We start from the raw sequence: 27,875 nt of genomic DNA on the forward strand, positions 1-27,875 counted from the left end.
CTTTTTGTGTTAAATAAAATATAACAGAATTTCCCAAATTAAAATTCTGTGGACATACTGCATGCTATTGATGAAACATGAAAGTTTTGGACAATTGTAGGTAAATAGAATTTTTCCAAATTAGAATCAAAATGACAAATGTATGATGAGCGGAGCTATTGTAGGAGATATTAATTCAACGTTTGGCAATTTGACTTTTAGGTTTCCAACAAATAATTTTTTTCAGAATTCAGGGTGGGAAGGGAATCGGAGGAAGCTTGTTTAATTAAATAGATGTAGGATCTGAAAGAGTTAATTAATTATCTTTCTTACGACTAGGTGTATATTATAGTTCTCCCAGCTTTCTGATCGCTGTTGAAGAATAATCCAACAAGTTCCCAATTCACCATCACTCTTGTCTGTCTGTTCTCACCTTAAGTTAAAAATCACACAACACCAGGTTATAGTCCAACAGGTTTATGTGGAAGTACTAGCTTTCGGAGCGCTGTTCCTTCAACAGGAAGCTAGTGGGGCAGGATTATAGGACAGAGACTTTTCCTATAAATTCTGTCATATGACCCTATCCCACTAGCTATCTGATGAAAGAGCAGCACTCTGAAACCTTGTACTTCAAAATAAACCTGTTGGACTATAAACTGGTGTTGTGAGATTTTTAACTTTGTCCACCTCAGTCCAACACTGGCACCTCCACATGTTCTCACCTTGAGCAACTATTCTCAACTCTACTCATGTGATCTTGAAGAAAGATATTGCTATGGGAACACATGGGTTCTGGTAACATCTAACCTTTTGAAGAATACTTGAAATTTGTTTCATTTCAATGTTACACATTGTTTGAAGGTGTCCTTCTGTCCTTGCCTTCTCTTACAGCAGTGACACAGTGGCGTTCCTGCTTCTTGTTCTCTTACTCCTGGGATTTTCATTGACTACTGTTCCAACCTCTCAGCTATTATTTCAAACACCAACTGAGAGTTTCATCTTTCCTTCCCGGGGTTCTCCTCCTCTTCAGCTCTAATATTGGCTTCGCACTGTCAGTTATTACGATCCCACTGATTCATAACTATCCATCTGAAATACACTTGTTCCCACTTTCTTATAAGGTCGCCAACCCTTTTAGTTTTTGCACCTCATTCTAGTGATCCTAAGAGTCATGGATCATTGCCCACACCACAGCCTCTGAACTACCTTTGCTTTTCCTCAGAATGTTAACCCAGGCTGACCGGATACTAGTTGATGCATCTCATTTTTGTACGATCTACTCTCATTATTTCCTTTTTGTAACAATCACAGGATTCCTTTCATTTCTCAGCCCACCAGCTTTGAATTTTCTGAATTATATTCATTAGTCAATGACATGACTGCCTTCATGTTGTTGATGTCAAGATGCAACACAAGCTTCTTCTTAATTTCATTAGAATAAGCCCACATTTTAGATGGCTATAATTTAACCTAAACAATTGCTTCCAACAAAATGCTGAAACCACATTGAATATTTTCTTTTTTGAATTTTAAAATTTAAATCTGGACTCTTCTAACGATCAGAAAACCCACAAGTTCCACCACCAAGAAGAACAAAGGCAGCAGATGCATGGGTACACAACCACCTACAAGTGCTTATCGAAGTCACAGGTAATCCTGACTTAGAATTGTAATACCAGCCCCTCACTGTTGATGCTTTTAAATTGTGGAACACCCTTCCTAACAGCCAGAACACTGTTCATCACCATCATCTCCAAAACAATTAACCATGGTCAATAAATCTGGGCCTGTCACAAAGACCACATTTCATGAACAAATAAAATAAAATTCACAAATGTCAGGCTTGACAAGTGAGTGACAGGTTCAGATATTTAACATGACTCCTACTGTAAAATTTAATTAAACAAAATTAGTGATATTAAATTTAAAATTATTCAAAAATTGCAATTAAAGAGTGGAGATTACTGCTTTTTATCCTATTATCCCAGAAAATCCATTAACAATGTTGAGACAACACAGTACTGAAGAAACCGAAGCGAGAATATTGATATTTGATAATTGGTGAAGGTGGGGTTGGGTGTGGCTTGAGTGATTATCTCATGGGCAGGATTATTCACATATGTGAATTTTATTTTATTTGTTCATGAAATGTGGGCTTTGTGACAGGGCTAGATTTATTGACCATGGCTAATTGCTTTGGAGATGATGGTGATGAACAGTGTCCTTGCTGTTAGGAAGGGTGTTCCACAATTTAAAAGCAGCAACACTGAGGGGCTGGTGTTACAATTCTAAATCAGGATTACCTGTGACTTCGATAAGATTTACAGGAGGTTGTGTACCCATGCACCTGCTGCCTTTGTTCTTCTTGGTGGTGGAACTTGTGGGTTTTGTGATTTTGAGATGAAAAATTGAGACGACTTTACTCATATTGTAGTAATGTGAGCAACTCACGTATATTCAGAATTCTGAGATCATATAGGACTAATCTGTTTTACTCAGGTTATCAATGTACCTCGGCAGAAATAAGAGAAAATCTCAGGTCATTTTGCTTTTGACTTTCTAATTGTATTGAGTATTCTCCATTCAGTTCACTTGTTTTTAATAGATGCGCATTAATATATTGGGGACTTCAGCATTTCCAACTTTTGATTCAGATCTCCAGTGTGACGATGCTTTGATCTACACATTAGGAATTATTTGTTTATTTTTTCCAATTGTGCTACTCAGAAGAAAGCAAGATGCTATTATCAGGCTGCACAGCTGCTTAAAAATTACATCTAACATTGAGAGTGAAATCACATTCATAGAGTCGTAGAGGTGTACAGCATGAAACAGACCCTTTGGTCCAACCTGTCCATGCTGACCAGATATCCCAACCTAATCTAGTCCCACTTGCCAGCATATCCTTCATATCCCTCCAAACCCTTCCTATTCATATACCCATCCAAATGTCTTTTAAATGTTGCAATTGTGCCAGCCTCCACCACTTCCTCTGGCAGCTCATTCCATACACGTACCACCCTGTGTGTGAAAAAGTTGCCCCTTAGGTCTCTTTTATATCTTTCCCCTCTCACCCTAAAACCTATGCCCTTTAGTTCTGGACTCACCCACCCCAGAGAAATGACTGTCTATTTATCCTATCCATGCCCCTCATGATTTTATGAACCTCTGTAAGGTTCACCCCTCAGCCTCCGACGCTCCAGAGAACACAGCCCCAGCTAATTCAACCTCTCCCCATAGCTCAAATCCTCCATCCCTAGCAACATCCTTGTAAATCTTTTCTGAACCCTTTCAGGTTGCATAACGTCTTTCCGATAGGAAGGAGACCAGAATTGCATGCAATATTCCAACAGTGGCCGAACCTATGTCCTGTATAGCCGCAACATGACCTCCCAACTCCTGTACTCAATACTCTGACCAATAAAGGAAAGCATACCAAACCGCCTTCTTCACTATCCTATGTACCTGCAACTCCACTTTCAAGAAGTTACGAACTTGCACTCCAAGGTCTCTTTGTTCAACAACACTCGCTAGGACCTTACCATTAAGTGTATAAGTCCTGCTAAGATTTGCTTTCCCAAAAGCAGCACCTCGCCTTTACCTAAATTAAACTCCATCTCCCACTCTTCAGCCCAATGGCACAGCTGATCAAGATCCCAATGTAATCTGAGGTAACCTTCTTCGCTGTCCACTACATCTCCAATTTTGGTGTCATCTGCAAACTTACTAATTATACCTCTTATGCTCACATCCAAATCATTTATATAAATGATGAAAAGTAGTGGACCCAGCACTGATCCTTGTGACACTCCACTGGTCACAGGCCTCCTGTCTAAAAAGCAACCTTCCACCCTCTGTCTTCTACCTTTGAGCCAGTTCTGTATCTAATTGGCTAGTTCTCCCTGTGTTCTTTGAGATCTAACCTTGCTAACCAGTCTCTCACTGGGAACCTTGTCAAACGCCTTACTGAAGTCCATATAGATCACATCTGCTGCTCTGCCCTCATCAATCTTCTTTGTTACTTCTTCAAAAAACTCAATCAAGTTTGTGAGACATGATTTCCCATGTACAAAGCCATGTTGACTATCCAGAATCAGCCCTTGCCTTTCCAAATACATGTACATCCTGTCCCTCAGGATTCCCTCCAACAGCCTGCCCACCACCGACGTCAGGCTCACCGGTCTATAGTTCCCTGGCTTATCCTTACCAACTTTCTTAAATAGTGGCACCATGTTAGCCAACCTCCACTTTACCAGCACTTTACCTGTGACTATGAATGATCCAAATATCTCAGCAAGAGGCCCAGCAATCACTTCCCTCGCTTCCCACAGAGTTCTAGGGTACACCTGATCAGCGTCTGGGGATTTATCCACTTTTTTGCATTTCAATACATTCAGCACTTCCTCCTCTATAATATGGACATTTTTCAAGATGTCATCATCTATTTCCCTATATTCTGTGTCTTCCATGTCTTTCTCCACAGTAAACCCTGATGCAAAATATTCATTTAGTATCGCCCCCCGTCTTCTGCGGCTCCACACAAAGGCTGCCTTGCTATCTTTGAGGGGCCCTATTTTCTCCCCAGTTACCCTTTTGTCCTTAATGTATTTGTAAAAATCCTTTTGATTCTCCTTAACCCTATTTGCCAAAGCTATCTCATGTCCCCTTTTTGCTTTCCTGATTCCCCTCTTAAGTATACTCCTACTGCCTTTATACTCTTCTAAGGATTCACTCGATTTATCCTGTCTATGCCTGATATATGCTTCCTTATTTTTCTTCCTCAATTTTTCTCGTCATTCAGCATTCCCTATACCTACTAGCCTTTCCTTTCACCCTAAGAGGAATATACTGTCTCTGGACTCTCGTTATCTCATTTCTGAAGGCTTCCCATTTTCCAGCCGTCCTTTTGCCTGCAAAAATCTGGCCCCTATCAGCTTTTGAAAATTCTTGCCTAATACCATCAAAATTGGCCTTTCTCCAATTTAGTACTTCAACTGTTAGATCTGGTTTATCTTTTTCCATCACTATTTTAAAACTAATAGAATTATGGCCGCTGGCTCCAAAGTGCTCCCTCACTGACACCTCAGTCACCCACTCTGCCTTATTTCCCAAAAGTAGGTCAAGTTTTGCACCTTCTCTAGTAGGTACATCCATATACTGAATCAGAAAATTGTATTGTACACACTTGACAAATTCCTCGCCATCTAAGCCCTTAACACTATGGCAGTCCCAGTCTATGTTTGGAAAGTTAAAATCCCTTACCATAAGTATACTATTCTTCTTATAGATAACAGAAGTATCCTTACTAATTTGTTTCTCAATTTCCTGCTGACTATTAGGGAGTCTATAATACAATCCCAATAAGGTGATCATCCCTTTCTTATTTCTCAGTTCCACCCAAATAACTTCGCTGGATGTATTCCCAGGAATATTGTCCCCAAGTACAACAGTAATACTATCCTTTATCAAAAATACCACATCCCTCCTCTCTTGCCACCCTTTCTGACCTTCTTGTAGCATTTGTATCCCAGAACATTAAGCTGCCAGTCCTGTCCATCCCTGAGCCATGTTTCTGTAACTGCTATGATATCCAGTCTCATGTTCCTAACCATGCCATGAGTTCATCTGCCTTCCCTGTTAGGCCTCTTGCATTGAAATAAATGCAATTTATCAGTCCTACCCTTGTTCTATGCTATGTCCCTGCATGCCCTGATTTTGGACTCACTTTTCTTTTCAATTGTACCAGTCTCAGATTGATCTCTTTCCTCACTATCTCTCTGATTCCCACCGATCCCCCACCTTACTAGTTTAAATCCTCCTGAGCAGCTCTCGCAAATCTCCCTGCTTCTATATTAGTCCCCTTCCAATTCAGGTGCAATCCGTTTTTCTTGTACAGGTCCCTTCTGCTCCAGAAGAGATTCCAATGATGCCAGAAGGTTTCTTATACATCTTGGCAGTGTGGGTGAACAGAGGGATCTGGGTTTGCATATACATCGATCCCTCAAAGTTGCCACCCAAGTGGATAGGGTTGTTAAGAAAGCATATGGTGTTTTGGCTTTCATTAACAGAGGGATCGAGTTTAAGAGCCGCGAGGTTTGGCTACAGCTCTACAAGTCCCTGGTGAGACTACACTTGGAATATTGTGTCCAGTTCTGGTCGCCCTACTATAGGAAAGATACAAAGGCTTTGGAGTGTGTGCAAAGAAGGTTTACTAGGATGCTGCCTGGACTGGAGGGCTTGCCTTATGAAGAAAGGTTGAATAAGCTTGGACTTTTCTCTCTAGAGAGAAGGAGGAAGAGAGGAGACCTGATTGAGGTATACAAGCTAATGAGTGGAATAGATAGAGTCAATAGCCAGAGACTTTTCCCCAGGGCAGGATTGACTGGTACGAGGAGTCATAGTTTTAAGATATTAGGAGAAAGGTATAGAGGAGATGTCAGAGGTGGTTCTTTACGCAGAGAGTTGTGAATGCATGGAATGCGTTGCCAGCTGTGGTGATGGAAGCAGAGTCATTAGGGGCATTTAGGCAACTGCTGGATATGCACATGGATAGCAGTGAGTTGAGGGGCGCATAGGTTAAGTTATTATATTTTACATTAGGATTAAGTCTTGGCACAACATCGTGGGCCAAAGGGCTTGTTCTGTGCTGTACTTTTCTATGTTCTATGTATTTGCTCGGTATACCATTTGAAACAAAAACATAATCCGTCAGGACAATTGTCTATTTAAACATTGGAAAGCATTTGTTTTACTTTTATACACCTGATTGTCAATCATTCTTGTAAATATTGTCCTCACTCACTGCAGACTGCCTCATGTAATGCATGCAATAATGGTTTTATTTGTTTTTTCCACACCTCAGCAATTTGTTGAATTTTACTATCTCAAATGTTCTTGATGCTATAAAGATTTGCCTATTCAAAATTGCACATAAGAACATAAGAAACAGGAACAGGAGTTAGCTATTTAGCCCCTCAAAGCCTATACTTCCATTCATTAAGATCATGTCTAATCTGTTACCTTAATACTATTTTCCTGCACTATCCACATCATCCCTTGATATGTTTAATATGCATTTAATATGTATATCAGTAGAAACACAGTGCAACTGACACCTAGGACATTAGCTGAACTCAGAAAATATTCTACCATCTCTGAAAATAATTGCATTTCTCTAGCTTTTAATCCCAACATCCTGCTACAAGTTGCTGCCTCAGCATCATATTCACACAGTCAGATCTAAGTTCAGGGATCCCAAATTAAGTTTTTGCCCTACACGAGACAGCAAAATGTTGAATTTAGACACAAATGAGATTCTGTGATGGTCCTCAACCTCTCTGTTGAATTTAAGGCTCATACCCACACATGCCCTCTGGTTTATCTCATAGTTCTATTGTTGACTTGAGAGTGCGGTGCTGAAAAAGCACAGGTGGTCAGGCAGCATCTGAGGAGCAGGAGAGAGAAGGTGATGGGTTGGGGGTGTGGCGAGGATAGATGGGAAAGGTGATGGACAGGTCAGGAGGGCAGTGCTGAGTTGGAGGCTTAGGACTGGGTTAATGTGGGGGGGAAGGAAATAGAAAACTGTTGAAATCCACATTGATCCCGTGTGGTTGCAGGGTCACACGGCAGAATATAAGGCATTCTCCCTCCAGGCACTGGGTGTCAATGGTTTGGCGGTGCAGGCTGCCCAGGACCAGCATGTCCATGACTGAGTGGGGTGGGGGGGGGGGTTTAAGTCTTCAGCCACAGAGCGGTGGGGTTGGTGGGTGCAGGTGTCCCAGAGATGTTCTCTGAAATGATCTGCAAGAAGGTGTCTTGTCTCCCCTATGTAGAGGAGACCACATCGGGTACAACGGATACAGTAGATGACATTGTTGGAGGTACAGGTAAATTTCTGTCTTCTATTGTTGACTGCCTCAGTTTAATTATTTGCATACTATCACCCTTGGCAAAATTATTTATTTCAGTGTCCTTGTTGTCAAGTTAGCTAAAGATGATTGGTTCCACCCCTGCTGATCTTACTTTCTCTAACTGGAAACATGCCTGGAGGAGTCCACACTTAACATAGATCATCAGTACTTGTTAAACTGAAATCATCAACTTTAATACTCAAAACATAGTTTCAATTTGGACCTCAAGCAGGTGTGAATATCTGTCCTCTTCACACTTGGCAAACCCAATCAGTTCTCTGCCTCTTGAGGTTTTGGTTTCCAGATACCACTTGTCCTCTGCAAATTCCTCCAAGGTTATGTTCCACACCTGTTCCAAAAACTCCTCCAGCTATCTCTTCATCCTTTGCTTGTTCAACACTGGATTAGTACTCATTTGTCACTCCCTTCTGATTGATATGTGATGATCCTTTCTTCACTCATTATACTGACTTCAACATCTCTGCTTTAATGATTTACCTTTTGATTTTCAAAAGCCCTAAATGATTCTTGCATTTTACCACCCCCTGTTCTTTCCATTATTACTCTTAATGTGTATGCTGTTTAACTGCTATTTTGTCAGTATACATACTGACACAACTGGTCACTGATCATGGGGTATCACTGAAATTGAAGTTCAGCTTCTATAGGTTGCCGTTCAGAAATTTATCATCATAGAGGTTGCTCCTAATTCTTTTTGTTTTACAACAAAGGATATTATCCTTATAAGACAGTACCTTAGAAAAAAAATATCAAGTATAGTATGCAATTCATACCTTTTGCCATACACAGCTGCACCTGGATCCTGGAACTGGGCTTCCAATTCTTGAACCTCTTCGACCAGAGTTTTACATAAAGTTCTCTTAATGCTGAAAATGACCATTAAATTGATTCTTAATGACAGATACATTAGAATTCTCTAGTGGAATTAAAAGTTCAAATTTGGAAAAACAAGTTTCCCTGAATAGTATTTCACAGATTTTGCAGAAAACCATTTACAATTATGCACTAAGGCATAGAAGATCTGCCAAAAAAGTTATACAAAATAGAAATTAAATCAAAAGAGTGCAAAATGAAACATTGACTTATTTAAAAGAACAGCTTCACTGTTTGAATATTCTTTAAAAGTAAGAAGGGATCAAGCCATAAACTAGTACACTGAGCATCAGATTATAAATTCCATTACAGATAAGGTGCAATTAGAACAGGAGGCTTGTACCATCTCAGTTTCATCATTTTCTCCCTAGTACTTCAATTCATGGTTTCTTTTTGCAAAAGCCTACTAAAGCATCAAAAGTTGCCCTGGTTCACAATTTCCTGAAATGAAGTAATGCCCTTTAAAATAATCACTCTGAACAGAAATTCTATCAAACAATTCAAATACTTGATACCACTATCGTAACTTTGAACTGTCACAATATTTCAGCTTGGTATTTCACTTACTTTAAGAAAAATGAATAACTTTTCTTTTAGAACTAAGAGTTTCAAAAAGATTTTTACATTTATTTTTGTCATACATACACTTTGTAAGTCACATCCCAGAGAAGAGAAGTAATTGGGATGAAGAATAGGCCCATCCAAAACACACCAGAGCTGAACAACATTACTGCCTACAGAAGTGAATAAAACATAAATTTTACATTTTAAGCAGTAGCAAATACATTTTCAATACCAAAAATTATTCACACTGTTGTACTAATGGTTCGTTGTCATGAGTCATAGGTAGGAGGAAGATTACCCTCAAATGATTTACCAACAATTACAATAATTTATCAAATACATTTTATTGTTCTGCCTGCATTTTGAGCATACGGATAGAAATTTTGATGCTTTGGAACAACACAAAAAAGTGAAACAATATCTTGAAGAGTATTAAAAAAATACAGAAAATATTAGAAATCTGAAATAAATGCAGAAAATGTTGGAGTAATTCAGCATGTTTGGTTGCAGAATTCTGAACTCAATAACATCATACTGGACTTGAGATATTAACTGTTTCTCTCTCCACAAATGCTGCCAGACTTGCTACTTTGTTACTTGAAAGATACACGTGCATAGAAGGCAGTGCATCAAAGTTTCTCGAGACTGATTTCTAGGAGATGGGATTGTCCTACGAAGAGAGTTTGTGCAGGGTAGGCCCTCTAGCGGTTGGAAGAATGAAAGGTAATTGTCTTGAAACATAAACATCAAGAAGGGCTTGATGGGGTAGATGCTGGAAAGATTTAATGCCCCGATTTAGCAGTAAACAATTGATAAGAGGATACTTTTCTTCACTCAAAGGATCACAGGCCTCTCAAATTCCTGACTTTAGACAGTTGAGAATGCTCAGTTGAGTATATTAAGATAGAGTTTGGATGCTAAGTGAATTAGCTGATGTAGCAACAATGCAGGAGAAGTGCAATTGACGTGGAAATCAGCCATGACCACAGCGAACATTGGTACAACAGTCTAGAAAGGCTAAATGTCTTCTCCGGGTCCTTTTTCTTTGTTCTTATATAAAATCATTGTGCCTCAAACTAATCGGATGAGAAACTAAGCATAACACTCAGCTGGACAAGGATGGAAATGTTTTGGAGGGTAATGTGGTTAACCATATCAAAGATCACAGACAAGTCAAGAAGGACAAGGAAGAATAGTTTACTTTATCAAAGTCATGGAGGATGTCATTTATGACTTTGATAAGAGCTATTTTGATATTTTTATTTACTACTACCAATACTTTAACTTTTTCTTTTGGAGTTCTCCCCTCCTGCTTTCTAATGTCTCCACTCTCAACTTCTCTTATTTTTATATTTTCTCTGCAAATTTCAGAAGTGAGACTTTCGAACAAAGCCTTATTATGCACTTGTTCTCATCACATGAACATGTCTCAGCTTGTGATTCATGAGGTTGAGTTAAAACCCTTGCCAACGATTAGCAAACAAAATCTAGGCTAATACTTCAGGGTAGTGGAGGAGTGCTGATAAGTAAGAGATGTCATGTTTTGGATGAGACATTAAACAGAATTCGCCTTCTTGTTCAGCTGGATGTACAAGATACTGCATCACTTTTTCTTTGAAATGAAGGAAAGTCTGCCATTAACCCACCCAATTATATGTTCCTCAACTATACTGCAAAATTGCAAAAACAGACTAACTGACTATTCATCTCACTTGCTGCTGGAGTATTTTGTAAGCAAATAGACATCACCATTTAATAAGCATTTGTGATTAAATTTTTCAAATTATTTCCAAATCATTTTTCAAGTAAGCTGTCTAGCACTTTGGAACAACCTGAAAACAAGTAAGAATGTAAAATCAATTCAGGTACTTTTGCCTTTCTTTCCGGTTTCTCCCTTCTACCTATGTAATCGGTCATTTTTTCATATTATGCACAGTTTTGACAATTCAAGGCATTTCTGTCTCAGTTGCCTCTTTAATAGGATAGCCCTTTCCTTTACATCTCAAGTACTGGATCCTTCACATCTTCTTTCACTATTCTATCAGCCAGCTGTCACCCTCCTCTGATGTCTAAATGGATTCTTGTCCTCGACAATTTACCTCAACTCCAATCACTGTCCCTGAACAAAGGCATCACTATTGGGATCTGCAACAATCTTTGCTACACCCGTGCTTCTGTAGGACATGTGGTTCATCCGTGTTCCAATCCCTCAATGGCTTCTGACTTCAATGCCACAATCTCTCATATCAGTCCAATTATTGTGCAATTGCTTCTTTCTACAGCTGTTCCAAGGATGGGAATTTCATTAACATTTTTTCCTTCCCACACATCACAAAACATTACTTTTTTCTTGATTTGGAGATGCTGGTGTTGGACTGGGGTATACAAAATTAAAAATCACACAACACCAGGTTATAGTCCAACAGGTTTAATTGGAAGCACACTAGCTTTTGGAGCGACGCTCCTGATCATCTGATGAAATCACCTGATCTACGCCGGGACTGCAATATTTTACCAGATATATTAATCAATTAGATGAAGTAACTAAGAGTTGTATATCTATATCCATAGCTAACATAAAGCTAAGAGGGCACAGTAAGTTGAGAGATGACAGGAAAATTTTCAAAGGATAAAGACTGAGTGACTAAACTTTGATATGTGGAATTCAATGTAGGAAAATAGGAGGCCATCCAATTCAGATCCGAGAAAATATTCCAATTTGGTTTTCTTAGTGGGGAGAGAAGAAACTGATTTAAGTGTCCATATATACAAATCATTAAATACTAGTTTATTTAATCTAGTTTTTCACCAGATTAAATTACCAGATTTTCTAGTAGGTTGCGTTCCTACTTTTCCACTAGCCTTGTCATTCTAGGTTATTTGGTGTTGTCAAAGAAGCCCTGGGGAACTGCTTCAAGATGGTGGAGAGCATGAATGTTAAAGTTGGTGGATGGGGTAGACATCAAGCTTTGTTCTGGATGGTATCAAGCTTCTGGAGTGTTGCTGGAGCTGCATTCATCCAGACAAGTGGTCAGCATTCCATCACACTCCTGACTTGTACCTGAATTTAGGGAGTCCGGAGATGACTTACTTGCAGCAGAATTCCTAAAGTTTAACTTGCTATTGTAGTCACAATATTTAAATAGCTGTCCAGTTCAATTTCTGCTGAATGGTAAACTCCAGAATGTTGATAGTGGGAAATAGAGTGGTTGTAATTTAATTGAATGGGAAAGGGACATAATGGTTAGATTCTCTTTTGTTCGAGGTGGTTATTGCCAGGCACTCGTGTGGTACAAATGGACACAGACACAAGGAAATGTTGGTGGTTAACTCAATGAAGAGACATAATAGAATAGAATTAGAGAAACACTTCCTTTGCTGGAAGAGTTGTGAAAAAGGAGGCACAGTCTTAAAAATTGAATTTCACATTCGGGAAGCAATCAGGAAGCATGTATTCATAAAAAAAGTAGCTGAAATCCAGAACTCCCTTCCCCAAAAGGTTATAAGTCCTAGGCCAATTAAAATTTGACACAAGGATGATAGGTTTTTGTTGGGAATTGAATGGCCGAGAGTGCTTGAGGGATTTGTTCGATGTTAAACCCATTTGCAGTTCTCTGTAATATGTCATTCTATTTGACTCTTATATTTGTTGTTTCCCTGCCCATTTGTTGTATCCCCAAAAGAGGCTAAATATCTTCAACTTTTAATTTGCGACACAGGGTCTGCATTTGAAACATTAACATAGTTTGCTTTTTATCAATGTACATAGTGAGTATTTTCAGCAAATTCCACTTTTATTTTAGATTGCCAGTTTGTTTTTACTATAATATGTGAATTATATATCTGCCACCCTATTACAGAACAGTTTTGTGCAATAGCAATCAACAAGTTTGAAGAATGAAATATATATTTATTTATTCTCTCTTTTGACTAGCTGACAATACCTGTCATCAAGTGCCATGCAATAAAAATAGCTTTCATCTTCCAAATGATGTGACATGCTTCAGCTGCCTGTTAAAACTGCAGTCAAAACAAACCTTTTTCCATCATGTAAGATGCACCATGAGGAGAGTTAGATTACAGATAGCAATCAAGGTAAATGCATCATTTTTATAGCTCACAACGAAGCACCATTCTACTTCTACAAGAAGTGTCTTTCACGTTTTTTTGCAATTACTTGTTAAAGATAGATTAAAAAGAAAGACAATATGTTCATGGTCTATTTTAGCTACACTTCCGTATTTACAGCATCACCAAATGACTTGCAATTTATTAATCTTAATGGTTTAAAATTAACATTGATGATTATAGATCTGCATATTTTCTTTCTCAAAATCTTGAGATTCCTCTGTTAACATTAAAACAGCTGGTATCCTCCCAACTGATATTGTCACCAAATTAATCATTATATGCTCAACTTGACAGTGCCTGTAAATTTTCAGATCTCAGCTGTGGAGTATACCCAAGTGTATCTCTGTTCCAGACAAGCACCAAAACATGTTTGACAGATGTGTCTAGAAAGATATTTGAGCAGGGTGAAAAGTCTTGAGTGAAAATTGTAATTATTTATTTTTTCACATTTGGGTGAACAAATCCACAAGGATAGGATTATAAGTACTTTCATATACTTTCATTGTGGCACAAGAACAAGCTGTAATAAACCTTACAGGCTCTTTCATTGCACGTTTAAGACATGATGGGAAGATTTAAATCATTGCAGCTCATGGATGAGTGATGGGCTTGTTTTTAAAAGGGCCTCTTTAACAGCCACTGATTGACTAGATTTCCTCCCTTTCCTCCCATTAATCTCAATGTTTTCTGAAAATAGTTTCAGTCTTATGTAGATATATGTAATTATTTTGATGAGAGCAGTTTGGAGGTTCAGGGTATTGTCTCACTTTGGCACAATTGACCAAATAAATTGATACCCCAGTTGTCAACTGGTAGGATTGGTACAATGCCCAGTGAACAGCAACTACCACTTAGGGCTTAAAGTGTTTGCCCAGATATACCTCCACATCTCTCATTCATGAATTTAAATTTACATTTATGATGGTGCATCTATAATTGCAGCAAGTCTTGAAGCTTAACACATCACTTCAGATTGGTGCAGTATTTAAACTTAGAATAGTTTATTTTGAGAAGCATTTAATAAACAGTTCTCTTTTTATCCCCTATTTGTACCATTCCTGAAACCATCCATATGTAGGCTTAACTATCTATTGTTTTACTTATTCATTATCCATGTTATGCAGGAAAGGATGACTTGACTTCATAAGACATGACATCTAATAATTAAACTGCCTAATAATGAAAATCTATATACTGTTTCAAACAACATTTGAACAATACATTGAAACAATATTTCAGACAACTTTATTTAAAGACAGTTAAATTTAAAATGAAACAATATCAATTTCACATTTTCATGTTATTAGAAAGCACAACATTCTGTTGAAAGAACATAGAACAACACAGCACAGAATGGACTCTTTAGCTTAATGTCATGCCAAACATGACTCCAAATTAAACTAATCCTTTCTGCTGGCCCTTGGTCCATATCCCTCCATTCCTTACGTATTCACATGTTTATTTGAAAGCCCCTTAAAACGTCCCGATCGCATCTGCCATTTCACTAAAAGTTTTCCATCTGTTACAGAGTTGAAGGCACAGAATAGGCTGTTTTGATCTTTTTTAAATGAGCAATTCAAACTAAAAAGTCACTCACCCAACAAACACCTATTTTTTGTTTAAGAACAGGAAAAATCAGATTGCTTAAAATAGCTTCCAAAGATCAAGCAGTGGCAATAATGTTTTCTCACACATACCATTACAAGTCCCCAAAAATTTATAACACATCAAATTAATAACACAATCAAAATCAATGTTGGGGAAACCCTCCCCTCAAACTTGACTCTCTCCAATACCTAAAATAACTTTGCCCCCTCTTGACTGAAACATCACTTTTATTCCCACTCCAACAGTGACTTGGACCAAAAACAATCATTGAATGTAGAAACAATTTGATGATCAAAGGATAAAAACATTATACAAAGTTTGTCCTTTCTGCTCTGTTACATGAAGATTAAAAACAAGGAACAAGTGTAAATGAGCTTGCTTTGCCATTCAATAAGATCATGGCTGATTTGATTTTACTTCAACTCTACGTTCTTACATACCCCAATAATCTTTCACCCCTTTGTGACCAAGAATATATCTACTGTTTGCTTAAAAATATTTAACGCTTTTGCATCTGTTGCCTTGAGTCCAACAATGCACAACCCTCAAAAATTTCCCTTTTCCTCTCATCTCTGTCTTAAATGGGTGGATCCTTATTTTTACACTATGATCCCTAGTTCTAGATTCTCCCACAAGAAGAAACATCCTTTCCACAGCTACCCGATCAAGTCCGCTTATGATCTTATGCTCCAATTAATTTACTTCTGAGTCTTCTAAACTTCAGACAATAAATGCTTCTCTGCCTAGCCTTTCCTCACAAGACACTTTGCTCATTCTAGGTATTAGTTTAGTAAACCTTGTTTGAACTGCATGGTATGTGGTGAACAGTACTTTCCACAGTACTCCAGATGTCATCGCATCAGTGAACCTCTATAACTGACGCATATCCTTCATAATTTTTCATTGAATTCCCCTCGTAATAAAAATAACATGCCATTTGCTTTCTTGATTACTTGCTATAACTGCAAAGTAACCTTTTGAGACAAAACAGAAATCACTGAAGAAACTTGGGGCAGCATCTGTGGAGAGAAAGCAGAGTTCAATGTTTCAGATCCAGTGCCGACTTCTTCAGAACGGATTGTAGCTAGGAAATGGTGTACATGCTGAAGATGGGGAGGGAGGAGGAGTAAACAATGGGTAGAGAGGGGTCCAGAGAAAAAGAGAATAGCAGTCGGGCAGACAAAGGAATAGGTAATGGTTAGTCTAGGAGAATAAATTACTGCTAATGGGGACCATTAGTAGCGGACCATGGGTTGGTTGTGGTCGCAGCCCATGTGATGAGAGGGCTGGGGAAAGGACAAGGAAGATGATACTCAGGCCCTAAAATTATGGAACTCTATGTGACTTCCTGAACGCTGCAAGATCCCAAGCAGAAAATGAGATTCTGCTCTTCCAGTTTGCACTAAGCTTTGCTGTAGTGCTGCAGCGAACCGGAGCGAGATGTTGACCAGGGAACATGGTGGCAGGCAACCAGAAGCTCAGGGTCATTGTTGCAGCCAAAATGTAGATTTTCCGCAATGTGGTCACCCAGTTTGCATTTTGTCTTCTTACTGTAGAGGAGACCACACTGTGAGCAAAATACAGGAGACTAGATTGAGTGATGTGTAGATAAATTACTGCTTTACCTGGAAGGCGTGTCTGGGGTCTTGGACGATGGAGAAGGAGGAAGTAAAAGGACATGTGTTACATCTTATACATTTGCATGGAAAGGTGTCATGGGAATGTGGGAAGGTACGGAGCGTGGAGGAGGACTGGACCAAGTAGTTGCATATGGAAAGGAAGGCTGACAAGGGAGTGGAGAGAGATGTGTGTCTGGTGGTGACATTTTGCTGGAAGTGGCAAAATTGGCAATTTATTATCTTTTGGATGTTGGTGCTGGTGGGATGAAGTGTAAAGACTGGAGAACCCTAGCTCTGTTGTGGCGGGAACAGAAGGGGTGAGGGCAGAAGTGCAGGAGGTGGGTCAGACATGGTTAAGGACCCTGTCAATCACCGTGGTGGGAATCATCGGTTGAGGAAAAAGGTGGCCATTTCAGTGGTCCCCTTGTGGAAGCTGATATTATCAAAAGGTAACAGAGAGTCAGTGAATTTGCAGTGGATACTGGTGGCCAGCTTATCCCCAGAAATGGAAACAGAGATGTCGAGGAAGGGAAAATAGGAAACAGAAATGGATCAGGTGAAAGTGAGAGCAGGGTGGAAATTGGAGGCAAAATTGCTATTCTGGAAGAGAGGAAAGCACCACGATGTATTGGAGAAAAGAGTTGTGGGATGGATTGGAACAAGGAATGTTTCATGTATCCCACAAGAAACAAGCAAAGCTGGGGCCCATGCAGGTATCCAAGGTCACATGTTTGATCTGAACAAAGCGAGAGGTGTTAAAGGAGACATTGTTCAGAATGAGGACAAGCTCGATGAGGCAGAGGGTGGTGGTGGTGGATGGGGATGGTCCAAAACTTTTTTTTTTCCAGGAAAAAGTGGAGAGTCCTGAGACATTACACTCCTTTTGCTTGATTTTTGCCCGCTCAGAACCTATCTATATGTCTTTGTAGGAACCTATGTCTTCTTCACAACTCATTTTCTTACATATCTTTGCCCCATCAGAAAATTTAGCTTCTATATGCTCAATCCCTTCATCGAAATCATTTATATAAATTGTAAAGAGCACTGACCCCTGTGGCACATCACTTATGACATCTTAGCAGCCTGACAAAGACCCATTTATTCCTACTTGTTGTTTCCTGTTAGTCAGCCAATCTTCTAATATGCTAATATGTTACCTCCAGCACCATGAGTTTTTATTTTCTGCAATAATCTTTGATGTGGAACTTCATCAAATGCCTTCTGGATATCTAAGTATAATGCACCCAGTGGTTCCCTTTTATTTACAGCAAATGTTACTCCTACAATGAACTCCAACAAATTAGTAAACACAATTTTGCTTTGAAAAACCCATGTTGGCTCTGCCTGATTTTGTTGATTTTATGCAAGGGCCCTTTTATAACATCTTTAATAATATGATGTAACATTTTCCCAATGACATATGATAAGCTAACTGACCTGTAGTTTCCATTTGCCTTCTTAATTACCTGTTATACCTGTGGACCGACCTTCTGTGATTCATGCAAAAGGACACCCAGGTCCCTCTGCAAATCTGCATGCTGCAATTTTTTTACAGTTCAAATAATAGTCTTTTTTTACTGTTATTCCTACCAAAATAGATGACTTCACATTTATTAACATTGTACTCAATTTGCTAGACCATTGCCCACTCACTTAAACTATGTCCCTTTGCAAAGTTTCAGAGTGCTCTGCACCTTTTGCTCTACCACTCATCTGAGTGTCATCTGCAAACTTCGACACGCTACACATGGTCCGCAAGTCCAAATCATCTATGTAAATTGTGAACAACTGTGGTCCCAACACTGATCCCTGAGGCACCCCAGGGATTGCCAACCAGAAAAATCACTCATTTATCCCCACACTTTGCTTCCTGTTAGTTAACCAATTCTCTCTCCGTGCTAATACATTGCCTGTAACGCCATGCATCTTTATCTTATGCAGCAAATTTTTTTGTGCAGCACCCTGATGAATGCTTTTTGGAAATCTAAATACACCACATCTACTGGGTTACTGTTGTTCACTGTGCTCATAATGTCTTCATAGAATTCCAGTAGATTAGGTAAACATGACCTGCCCTTCATGAACCCACACTACGTCTGCCCAACGGTACAGTTTCTATCGAGATGTCTTGCTATTTCTTCCTTAATAAATTCAAGCATTTTTCCTACTACAGAAGTTAAGCTAACCGGTCTATAATTCCTCATCTTTTGACTATCTCCTTTCTTAAACAGTGGCATCACATTTGCTGTTTTCCAATCTGCTGGAAATGTCCGAGAACCCAGAGAATTTTAAAAAATTACCACAAATGTGTTTGCTATGTCTCCTGCCGTCTCTTTTAGTACCCTGGGATATATTAGGGCCAGGAAACTTGTTTACCTTGAGTACCATTAGCTTGCCCAACACTACCTCTTTTGTGATAATATTGTTTCTAGGTCCTCACCTACCTTAGTCTCCTTGTCAATTACTGGCATGTTATTCATGCCCTCCACACTGAGGACCGACACAAAATATCTCTTAAATGCCTTGGTCATTTCCTCATATCCTATTACTAAATCCCTCCTCTCATCCTCTGTTTACTGACCAAAGTTTATCTTAGCTACTCTTTTTCATTTTATATTTTTTGTAGGAACATTTGTTATGTCTTTACATTCTGAGCTAGTTTACTTTTATAATCTCTCTCACTTTTCTTTCTAGCATTTTTTGTGTTGACATTTCTGTTGATCTTTAAAGTTTTCCCAATCTGCTAGTTTCCAGCTAGTCTATGCCACGTTGTATGCCTTCTCTTTCACTTTGATAGCCTCCCTTATTTCCTTAGACACCCATGGCAGATTACCCCTTTTCCTACAGTCCTTCCATTTCATTGGTATATGTTTTTGCTGAGCACTTTGAAAAATTGCTTTGAAAGTCCTCCACTGTTCGTCAACTGTCCCACCATAAAGTCTTTGCTTCCAGTCTACTTTAATCAACTCCTCCTTCATCCTATTGTAGTCTTCTTTATTTAAGCACAGGACACGAGTATTGGATTTTATCTTTGCACTTTCCATGTGTATTCTAACTTCAACCATACTGTGATCGCTCCTGCCAAGAGGATCTCTAACTGTGAGATCATTAATTATTCCTGTCTCATTACACAGCAATTTTTCATTTTACACCAAGTCTCATTAGCTATTTCTTTTAAACTGTAGGATGAAATCCATCAGGACCTAGGATATATCAACTCACAGTTCCAATAATTTATTCAGTACTTCTTCTCTGGTAATTGTAATTTTAAGTTTTTTTGCTCTCTTTCAATTTCTAAGTTGCAGCTATTTCTGTGATGTTGCTTGTATTCTTGTTAGCAAAGACCACAGCAAAGTACCTGTTCAATTTGTCTGCTCTCTTTATCCTCAATTACTAATTCCCCAATGTATTTTCTATGGAAGCAACACACTGTTAATTCTTTTTTTTTAATATCTGAAAAAAAACTTTTCTGATCAGATGTTATATTTTTGGCTAGCTTTCTCTTGTAATCTAATTTTTTCTTCCTTAGTAATCTTTGCTGTCTAATCTTCAGATTACTTATGTTTCCACAATTATATGTCTTTTCTTTGAGTTTGATACTACCTTTGACTTTTTTTTAAGTTATCCATGGATAGCATGTCCATCCCTTAGAACTCTTCTTATTTGTTGGAATGCGTCTATTATGTGCTTTCTGAAATATGCCCTTGAATGCTTGCCACTGCGGCTCTATTGACCTATCCATTAACCTAAATTGGTAGTTCATTTTTGCTAACTCCTCTTTCATGCCCTCACAATGCCCTTGTTTAAATTAAAAAAGGAAGTCTTAGACCTTTAAACTGTAGGTAAAATTCAATCATATTATGATCACTGGCACTAGAGTGCTTTCACTATGAGGTCAGTAATTAATCCTATCTTCTTGATCAAAACCAGGTCTAATATAGTCTGTTCTTTAGCTGGTCTCATAACATACTGCTCGATGAAATTATCCTGAAACCATTCAATGAATTCCTCATCCAGACCATTTTTCGAATCTGAATGGAGGTTAAATCATTTCCTATAATAATTATTGCATCCTTTTGACAAGCTCCCATCATCTCTTCCTTGATACATTGTCCTACCATTGTTTTCAGTCATGGGCTTGTACAGCAACTCCCACAAGTGACCTCTGGCCTTTATCATTCCTCATTTCTATCCAGACTGCTTCTATACCTTGGGTCCCTGAATTTAGATCATCCTACTTTTTTATGTTAATTGCATCTTTAATTAAAGAAACACTTCTCATCCTTTTTTTAAGCTTTCTGTCATTGAGTCATACAGCATGGAAACAGACCCTTTGGTCCAACGTGTCCATGCTGACCAGATAGCCCAACCTAATCTAGTCCCATTTGCCAGCATCTGGCCTTTATTCCTCTAAACCCTTCCTATTCATATACCCATCCAAATGCCTTTTAAATGTTGCAATTGTACCAGCCTCCATCGCTTCCTCTGGCAGCTCATTCCATACACGTACCACCCTGTGTGAAAAAGTTGCCCCATGGGTCTCTTTTATATCTTTCCCCTCTCATCCTAAACCTATGCCACCTAGTTCTGGACTCCCCAGCCCCAGGGAAAAGACTTTGTCTATTACCCTATCCATGCCCCTTATGATTTTATAAGCCTCTATGAGGTCACCCCTCAGCCTTTGATGTTCCAGGGAAAACAGCCCCAGCCTCTTCAGCCTCTCCTCTTGCTCAAACCCTCCAACCCTGGCAACATCCTTGTAAATCTATTCTGCACCCTTTCAAGTTTCCCAACATCCTTCCCCGCACAGACACTCTCTCCCATACACAGACACACACTCTGCTTCCAAAATGTTACATACTCTTCAATATTCAGGATTCAATCTAGGTTATCATGCAGCCGTATTCCAGTAATGCCCTTAAAATTGTACTTATTCATCTCAATTTGCTCATCTGTTTTGTTTAGAATGCTACATGCATTCAAATTCAGGTTTTGTCCTTTTGTTAATTGATTTATTATCCCACTGTTCATTTGATCTTAGATCTGTACTCTCTGTCCTTTCCTTTTATTGTCCGTTTATCATTTCCCACTTAATTTTGGACTTATCCCCAACTGACCCACTGCAATTTGCCTATCGGACCAACAGATCCACGTCAGATGCCATATCACTTAACCTTCACTCCTCCCTAGAGCATCTTGACACCAAGAACAGCTATGTAAGAATCCTACTCATTGACTACAGTTCAGCCTTCAACACTATTACCCCCTACAGACTGATTACTAAGCTTAGTGGTCTCCGACTAAGCCCCACTCTCTGCAATTGGATCCTCAGTTTCTTGACCCACAGGCCACAATCAGTGAAGATTGGGGACAATATTTCATCCTCACTAACACTCAACACTAGAGCCCCCCCAGGAGTGTGTACTCAGCTCCCTATTGTATTCACCGTATACCCATGACTGCGTCGCTAAGTACCAGACTAATGCCATTTACAAGTTCACTGATGACACCACCTTGGTCGGTCGAATCTCAGATGGTGATGAAACAGACTTCAGATGGCAAGTGGAAGACATGGAAAAATTGTGCACTGAGAACAACCTAGCTCTCAATGCTAGCAAAACTAAGGAACTCATTATTGACTTTTGGCGGGATGTTACTCATCCCCTCCTACACATTAACAGCACAGAGTTGGAACGAGTGGAGAGTGTCAAGCTCCTGAGAGTGGTCATCCACAAGCTTTCTTGGACTCTTCATGTGGATGCACTGGTTAAAAAGGCCTAATAATGTCTCTTCTTCCTCAGGTAGCAGAGGAAATTTGGCATGACGGCATTCGAGAGTATTCTGTCTGGATGCATCACTACCTGGTATGGCAACTGTACCATTCAAGATCGGAGACAGTTATAGAGAGTAGTGAACTCAGCCCGGACAATTACAAAGGCCAATCTCCCACCTATAGAATCCATCTGTCAGGCCCACTGTCAAGGAAAGGCCGCCAGCATTCTCAAAGATCCATCCCATCGTGGCAGTGTTTGTCTACAACCTCTACCATCGGGGAGAAGGTACAGAAGCCTGAACATGCACCACCCAGTTTCATAACAGTTTCTACCCTACTGTTGTTAGAATACTGCATGGACTTACAAACTCTTAATATTCGCCTGTTACTGTGTTTTTGTTTTTGCCGCTGTTTACCTATTATTTACTTATCTATGCTGCTTAAGTATGTGATCTGCTCACAAGACAAAGCTTTTCACTATGCTTCGGTATACTTGACAATAAACTCAATTCAATTCAAAGTCAACTGAAAGCAGAACAGCATCAGTCCATACTTGAAAATCACAACAAAAACAGAAATTTCTGGAAAATCTCACAACATCTGGCAGCAACTGTGGAGAGAAATCAAAGTTAATGTTTCGGTTCTAGTGACCTTTTTACAGAAGGGTCTGGAAAATGAAAATGTTCTGATTTATGCATCCAGATGCCTTTAAATGTTGAAATTATACCCATAATCTCCATTTCCTTTGGTAGTTTGCTCCATACATGCACTAGCGTCTGCACGAAAAACGTACCCCTCAGGTTCTTTATAAATCTCTCCCCTCTCACTTTAAGCTCGGAGACAGTCATTGTCCGCCACTTGTGTGCCGCAAATGTCATTTCCCACTTGTTAGTCCAAGCCTGGATATTGTCCAAGTCTTGCTGCATTTAAACTTGGACTGCTTCAATGCATGAGTATTTGGAATGGTGCTGCACATTGTGCAATCCCCACTTTTGAGCTCATGATGAAGGGAAGTTCATTGACGAAGCAGCTGAAGATGGTCATCCCTAGGACACTACTCTGAAGAACTCCTGCAGAGATTTTGGTTTCTTGAAAATCACAACTTTACAAACAGCCTTGAGTCATGTGGTTACAGCGTTAAGTCCTACTGTAACACAGTCTGGGTTGACAGTCAAATGGATTTCAGAGGGAGCACTGAAGCTGTTGTTGTTTTAACGAGGCATTTAAATGGAGACCGTTTATTGAACATAACACATACAGTAACAGAGGTAGGCCATTATGACCCTTTAAGTCTGCCTGCGGCTGATTGATTGTGGCCTTAGTTTCAAATTTCTGCCTGCTCCTTATACCCTGGATTCTCTCCTATTAAAACTCTGACTCACTCATTCTTTTCTCCTAAGTCTACATAGATTGTAAATCTACATAGATCGTAAATAGTCAAGGCCTCAGCATTGACCACTGTGTGACTCCATTAGTTACAATTTGCCGATCTGAAACAGCCATCTATTCTGACTGTTTCTTTTTAGCTAGTCAATCCCTTACCTATCTTAATATACCACCCCAACTTGATAATCTCATTTTATGTAGAAGAATCACCATTTCTGTGGCACATTATCAAATGTCTTTTGGAAATCCAAATATACTATATGTACACTCAAAACACCCTACTTATTACATTCTCAAAGTACTTTATCAAACACATCAGAAAAACATGCTGACTTCCTAAGTGCACTAAATTGCTCCGAATGTCCTCTACTTCCTTAATAATGGATCCAAGCATTTTCCCATTAACAGATTTTAGGCTCTTTGACTTGTAACAGCTTTTTGTCTCCGTTCTTTCCTTGAATAAAACTATTATTTTTGTGGATTTTCAATCCTCAGATCAAGGACAGTTTGGAAGATAACAATCAATAGATCCAGTATCTCTCCAGGAGCTTCTTTTAATACCTGAGGATGCAGTCAACAATGATCGGAACTTGTCAGCTTTTAGATTAATTCGTTTTTCAAGAATTCTCTCTCATATAATAGTGATTGTTTCAAGTTCTGCCCTCACTTCTACCCCTTTGTTCTTCAACTATTTTTCCTTAGATGCTTGTTTTCTACTGGAAAGACAGACACAAAATGGTGGCACAAAGTCTCTGTCATTTCCTTATTTCCAAGTTTGATTTTTTAAAGTACCAATAATAAGTTTACCTACTCTTTGCCATTTTATTTACCTGTAGAAGCTCTTAATGGTTGGTTTATATTTCTAGCTATTTTACACTCACATTCTAACCTCTTCATTTTAGTCATCCTTACCTTCCCAATTTTCTGGCTTACCACTAATCTTTGCCTTTCCTTTCTATTTGTGACTGCAGTGTCACTTTCTCATTGAGGCGTTTCTTCCTCAATGAATGCATCCTTCTTGAAAATTAGAACAAATACGCTTAAATGTCTGCTACAACATTTCTACCATTTTAGATTTTGACCTATTTTCTCCAGGAGATTATAGCTTCGTGCTCTTTTCCATTATCTTCAATTAAAAGACTAGCTTCAGGACGACAGAGAGGATTCTAATGCACTATTCAATAAAAATCAGGGAAATTTGCCAATTATATTTTAATATTTCTCAACCAATGGACTGAATTGTATGTCTACTGGGGATGCGATGGCTGAAGGGGTGGGGCATGAAACTGGATGCCATGGCACAGACACCGTACTTGTTGCTTAATTATTTCTGCAGGTATTCTACTTCAATTAATAACTACTTAAGAACTTCGTACTGCCACCACTGTTGTTTCCAATGAAAGAGTCCAACAGTACCAAGTAATCCTCACTCACGTTTTTTAAAAAAATGATTCTTTCATTGGATTTTGGGAGTCACTGACAGGGCCAGGATTTGGTGCCTTGAATTAACTGGATCACAAAGTCATTTTAAAGAGCAGTTAAGAGTCAATCATATTTCTGTGGATTTTGAATTACCTTAAGATCAGGCCAGGCAAGGATGTCAGATTTCTTTCCCTAACCAGATGGATTTTTACAACACCTATAGTTACCATGGTCATAATCACTGAAAGGAACTTCATTTTTCAAATTAACTAATGGGATTTATTTCCAACCAGCTGCCTGGTGGAATTTGAATCTGTATCCTCAGAGTATTTGCATAAATCTCTGGAGGGGGGACACTATCACCCTTCCTTGCATAAAATTCAGACCAACATTTCAAACTGAGTTTCTGACCATTTATCTCATTGCAGCTACAGCCCGTCAATTTTACATATATCAATTCTACCCTTCCACCCTCTCAACATGATTAGACTTTGCGACTAAAACTAATTCAGTTGTTTCTTGTTAGCAGAAAACTGAACTACTCATTCTATTATTAAAAAAGGAAAGAACTACTCAATCCCATGAAATGTATCTTGGATCATTTGTAATGAAATGCCCCACAATAATTATTTTTTTTCCTCTTGGTTGGCAAGCTTTTGATCATGAGGTACGTTCATTAACTTTAAATGAGAGCATTTACCAATACAAAACAGACCAAACTGTTTGGTGACTTTAGCATTACCAGAACAACTTCAAAGTGTTCCCACTTTCGCATGTTAACTTTTCTTTCAATTGCCAGAAACATTTTGAGAACAAAGAATAAAGTTTAGCTTGCATTATCTTATTAAGTTGGGGGAGAAGACTAAACAGAAAACCAGTATGAAAACATTTGCCATAATTTTCTCCTGCAATGTCACTAATTTGAACAGAATTTTTAAACAGGCAACAATACAAAGTACGTAACTGGTGTCAGTTACTAGTAAGTAGTAACTGACACCAGTTTCAATTTTGGAAGAAATGAGATTGCATTTTAAGTTCATTTGATGTAAAATTATTGTGGATTTCCATTGACACCAACTACATATTTAACATTTTCAAAATTGTTAAATAATATTTAAATCTGACAAGAGTCATCCCAATTGTTATCCATAATTCATTTTGCTACATTTTAGTAGGTAAGTGCTAGCGCTCTTTCATTTTCTGAATATGACAATAGTCCTCCGTTTCAGTCATCAGAACTAATTTGTAGTAAAGAAAATCTATATTAACTATTTTTAATACCATTTTGGATGAGAAGGACAAATAATGCAGGAAGCTTTATGTTCATGTAGTCTAATCCAAGTTGGTGATTTTATTCTCTGATTAAGCTGAAGACTGTTGAAGTTGCCTGTGCCGAGTTAATCGTAACTATTCTAATTTCAGTTCTGAAGAGAGGACAATTGGGACCTGCTATTCAAATTTCAGTGCCTTTAGAAATGATCAAAATGAATTAAAAAGACAAAGTTTTTATTTTATATTTGAAAGCCTGTCAGAGTTTGTACTGCAGAGGTAATCCAAAGCTCAAAGATTTAAACCTCACATTCGTATTGAAAACAGAGAGTTTCATTGTATTTTGTACGAAGGGAAAAATAAAATCCCAGAGGTATTTCCTTCCTTTCTGTACAAAAGCTCTCCCCTCAACACCCCCCTACCCCCCAAGCACTGTGTAGAAACCATTTTTGTTTCTAACTTTTCACATCCCTCCACACACAGGCAAATCATCTGGGAAACAGAAAAGTGATCCTTTTCATATAATACTGGTAACAGGGGCAGTCTGTTCTGGGGACAGGTCCCGGCTGCCTCTGTGCATGGTTTACAAATTGTTCCTAATGTGTGAAATTTGTGGCCCATGCCAAACTTCTTCTCTAGGCCTTAGCCCCTTCAAATGGGATTCTGTCACAAAAGTAGCTCCCAGGGGGATTCACAAGGGATCAGAAATCACAGAGTCACAAAGCTTGGTGTTTTGAAGGCCCAATAGGCCCCAGAGGGAAAACAACAAGTCTGCTGTCTATACAACATGACAGCTGCTCAGATTAAGAGTTCAGCTTCAATTTTTTTCCAAGGAGCTTCTTCAAAACACATCCACAACAATTAAAAATAAATTTTATTTCATAATGTAGATATAAAGGATTTAATATTTAATTATTTCAATTTGTAAGTTTTTTTTGGTGTCATACCAACACTATAGTAAGTAAATGAATTTGACACCTCTCCACTTGTCATTCAGAAACATGACATTGAGAAAGAGACAATGTTGGTTTACTAAAATCTCTAATATGAAATGCAAATTTGTCAGTACAAATGTGGGCTATTTCCATCCTCATCCATCAATATTACTTTTTAATAATGACCAGGAAACAAAAGTATAAAGAAGACCAAAGGTGTTCTGCATTGTTAAAAATGCATATATGCTAACCTGCAAGCTGAAAGGAATGAATACCCTAATTATCTATGTGTGCCACATGGAATTACTAAATTCTAATCAGGTAAATTGGTATGTAGCTTTAGAAATTTAAGATATTGCTGCACCTAATTTGGAAGTGAGGTTTA

General features: G+C 38.7%; 1 protein-coding gene across 3 annotated transcripts in view; it reads right to left on the reverse strand.

The window, feature by feature from the left end:
- The window catches only part of atp8a1 (ATPase phospholipid transporting 8A1), a 355,098-nt gene that overhangs the window by 6,505 nt on the left and 320,718 nt on the right, over nt 1–27,875 (reverse strand). For all 3 annotated transcript variants that reach the window (XM_072568277.1, XM_072568286.1, XM_072568295.1), the window contains 2 exons: nt 9,429–9,517; nt 8,684–8,776 (listed from right to left, as the gene is read on the reverse strand). In XM_072568277.1, coding sequence (XP_072424378.1) covers nt 8,684–8,776; nt 9,429–9,517 — 182 coding nt within the window. The remainder of the gene's footprint in view (nt 1–8,683; nt 8,777–9,428; nt 9,518–27,875) is intronic.

This window comes from Chiloscyllium punctatum, chromosome 1, assembly GCF_047496795.1.
Source record: "Chiloscyllium punctatum isolate Juve2018m chromosome 1, sChiPun1.3, whole genome shotgun sequence".
Lineage (NCBI taxonomy): Eukaryota > Metazoa > Chordata > Chondrichthyes > Orectolobiformes > Hemiscylliidae > Chiloscyllium > Chiloscyllium punctatum.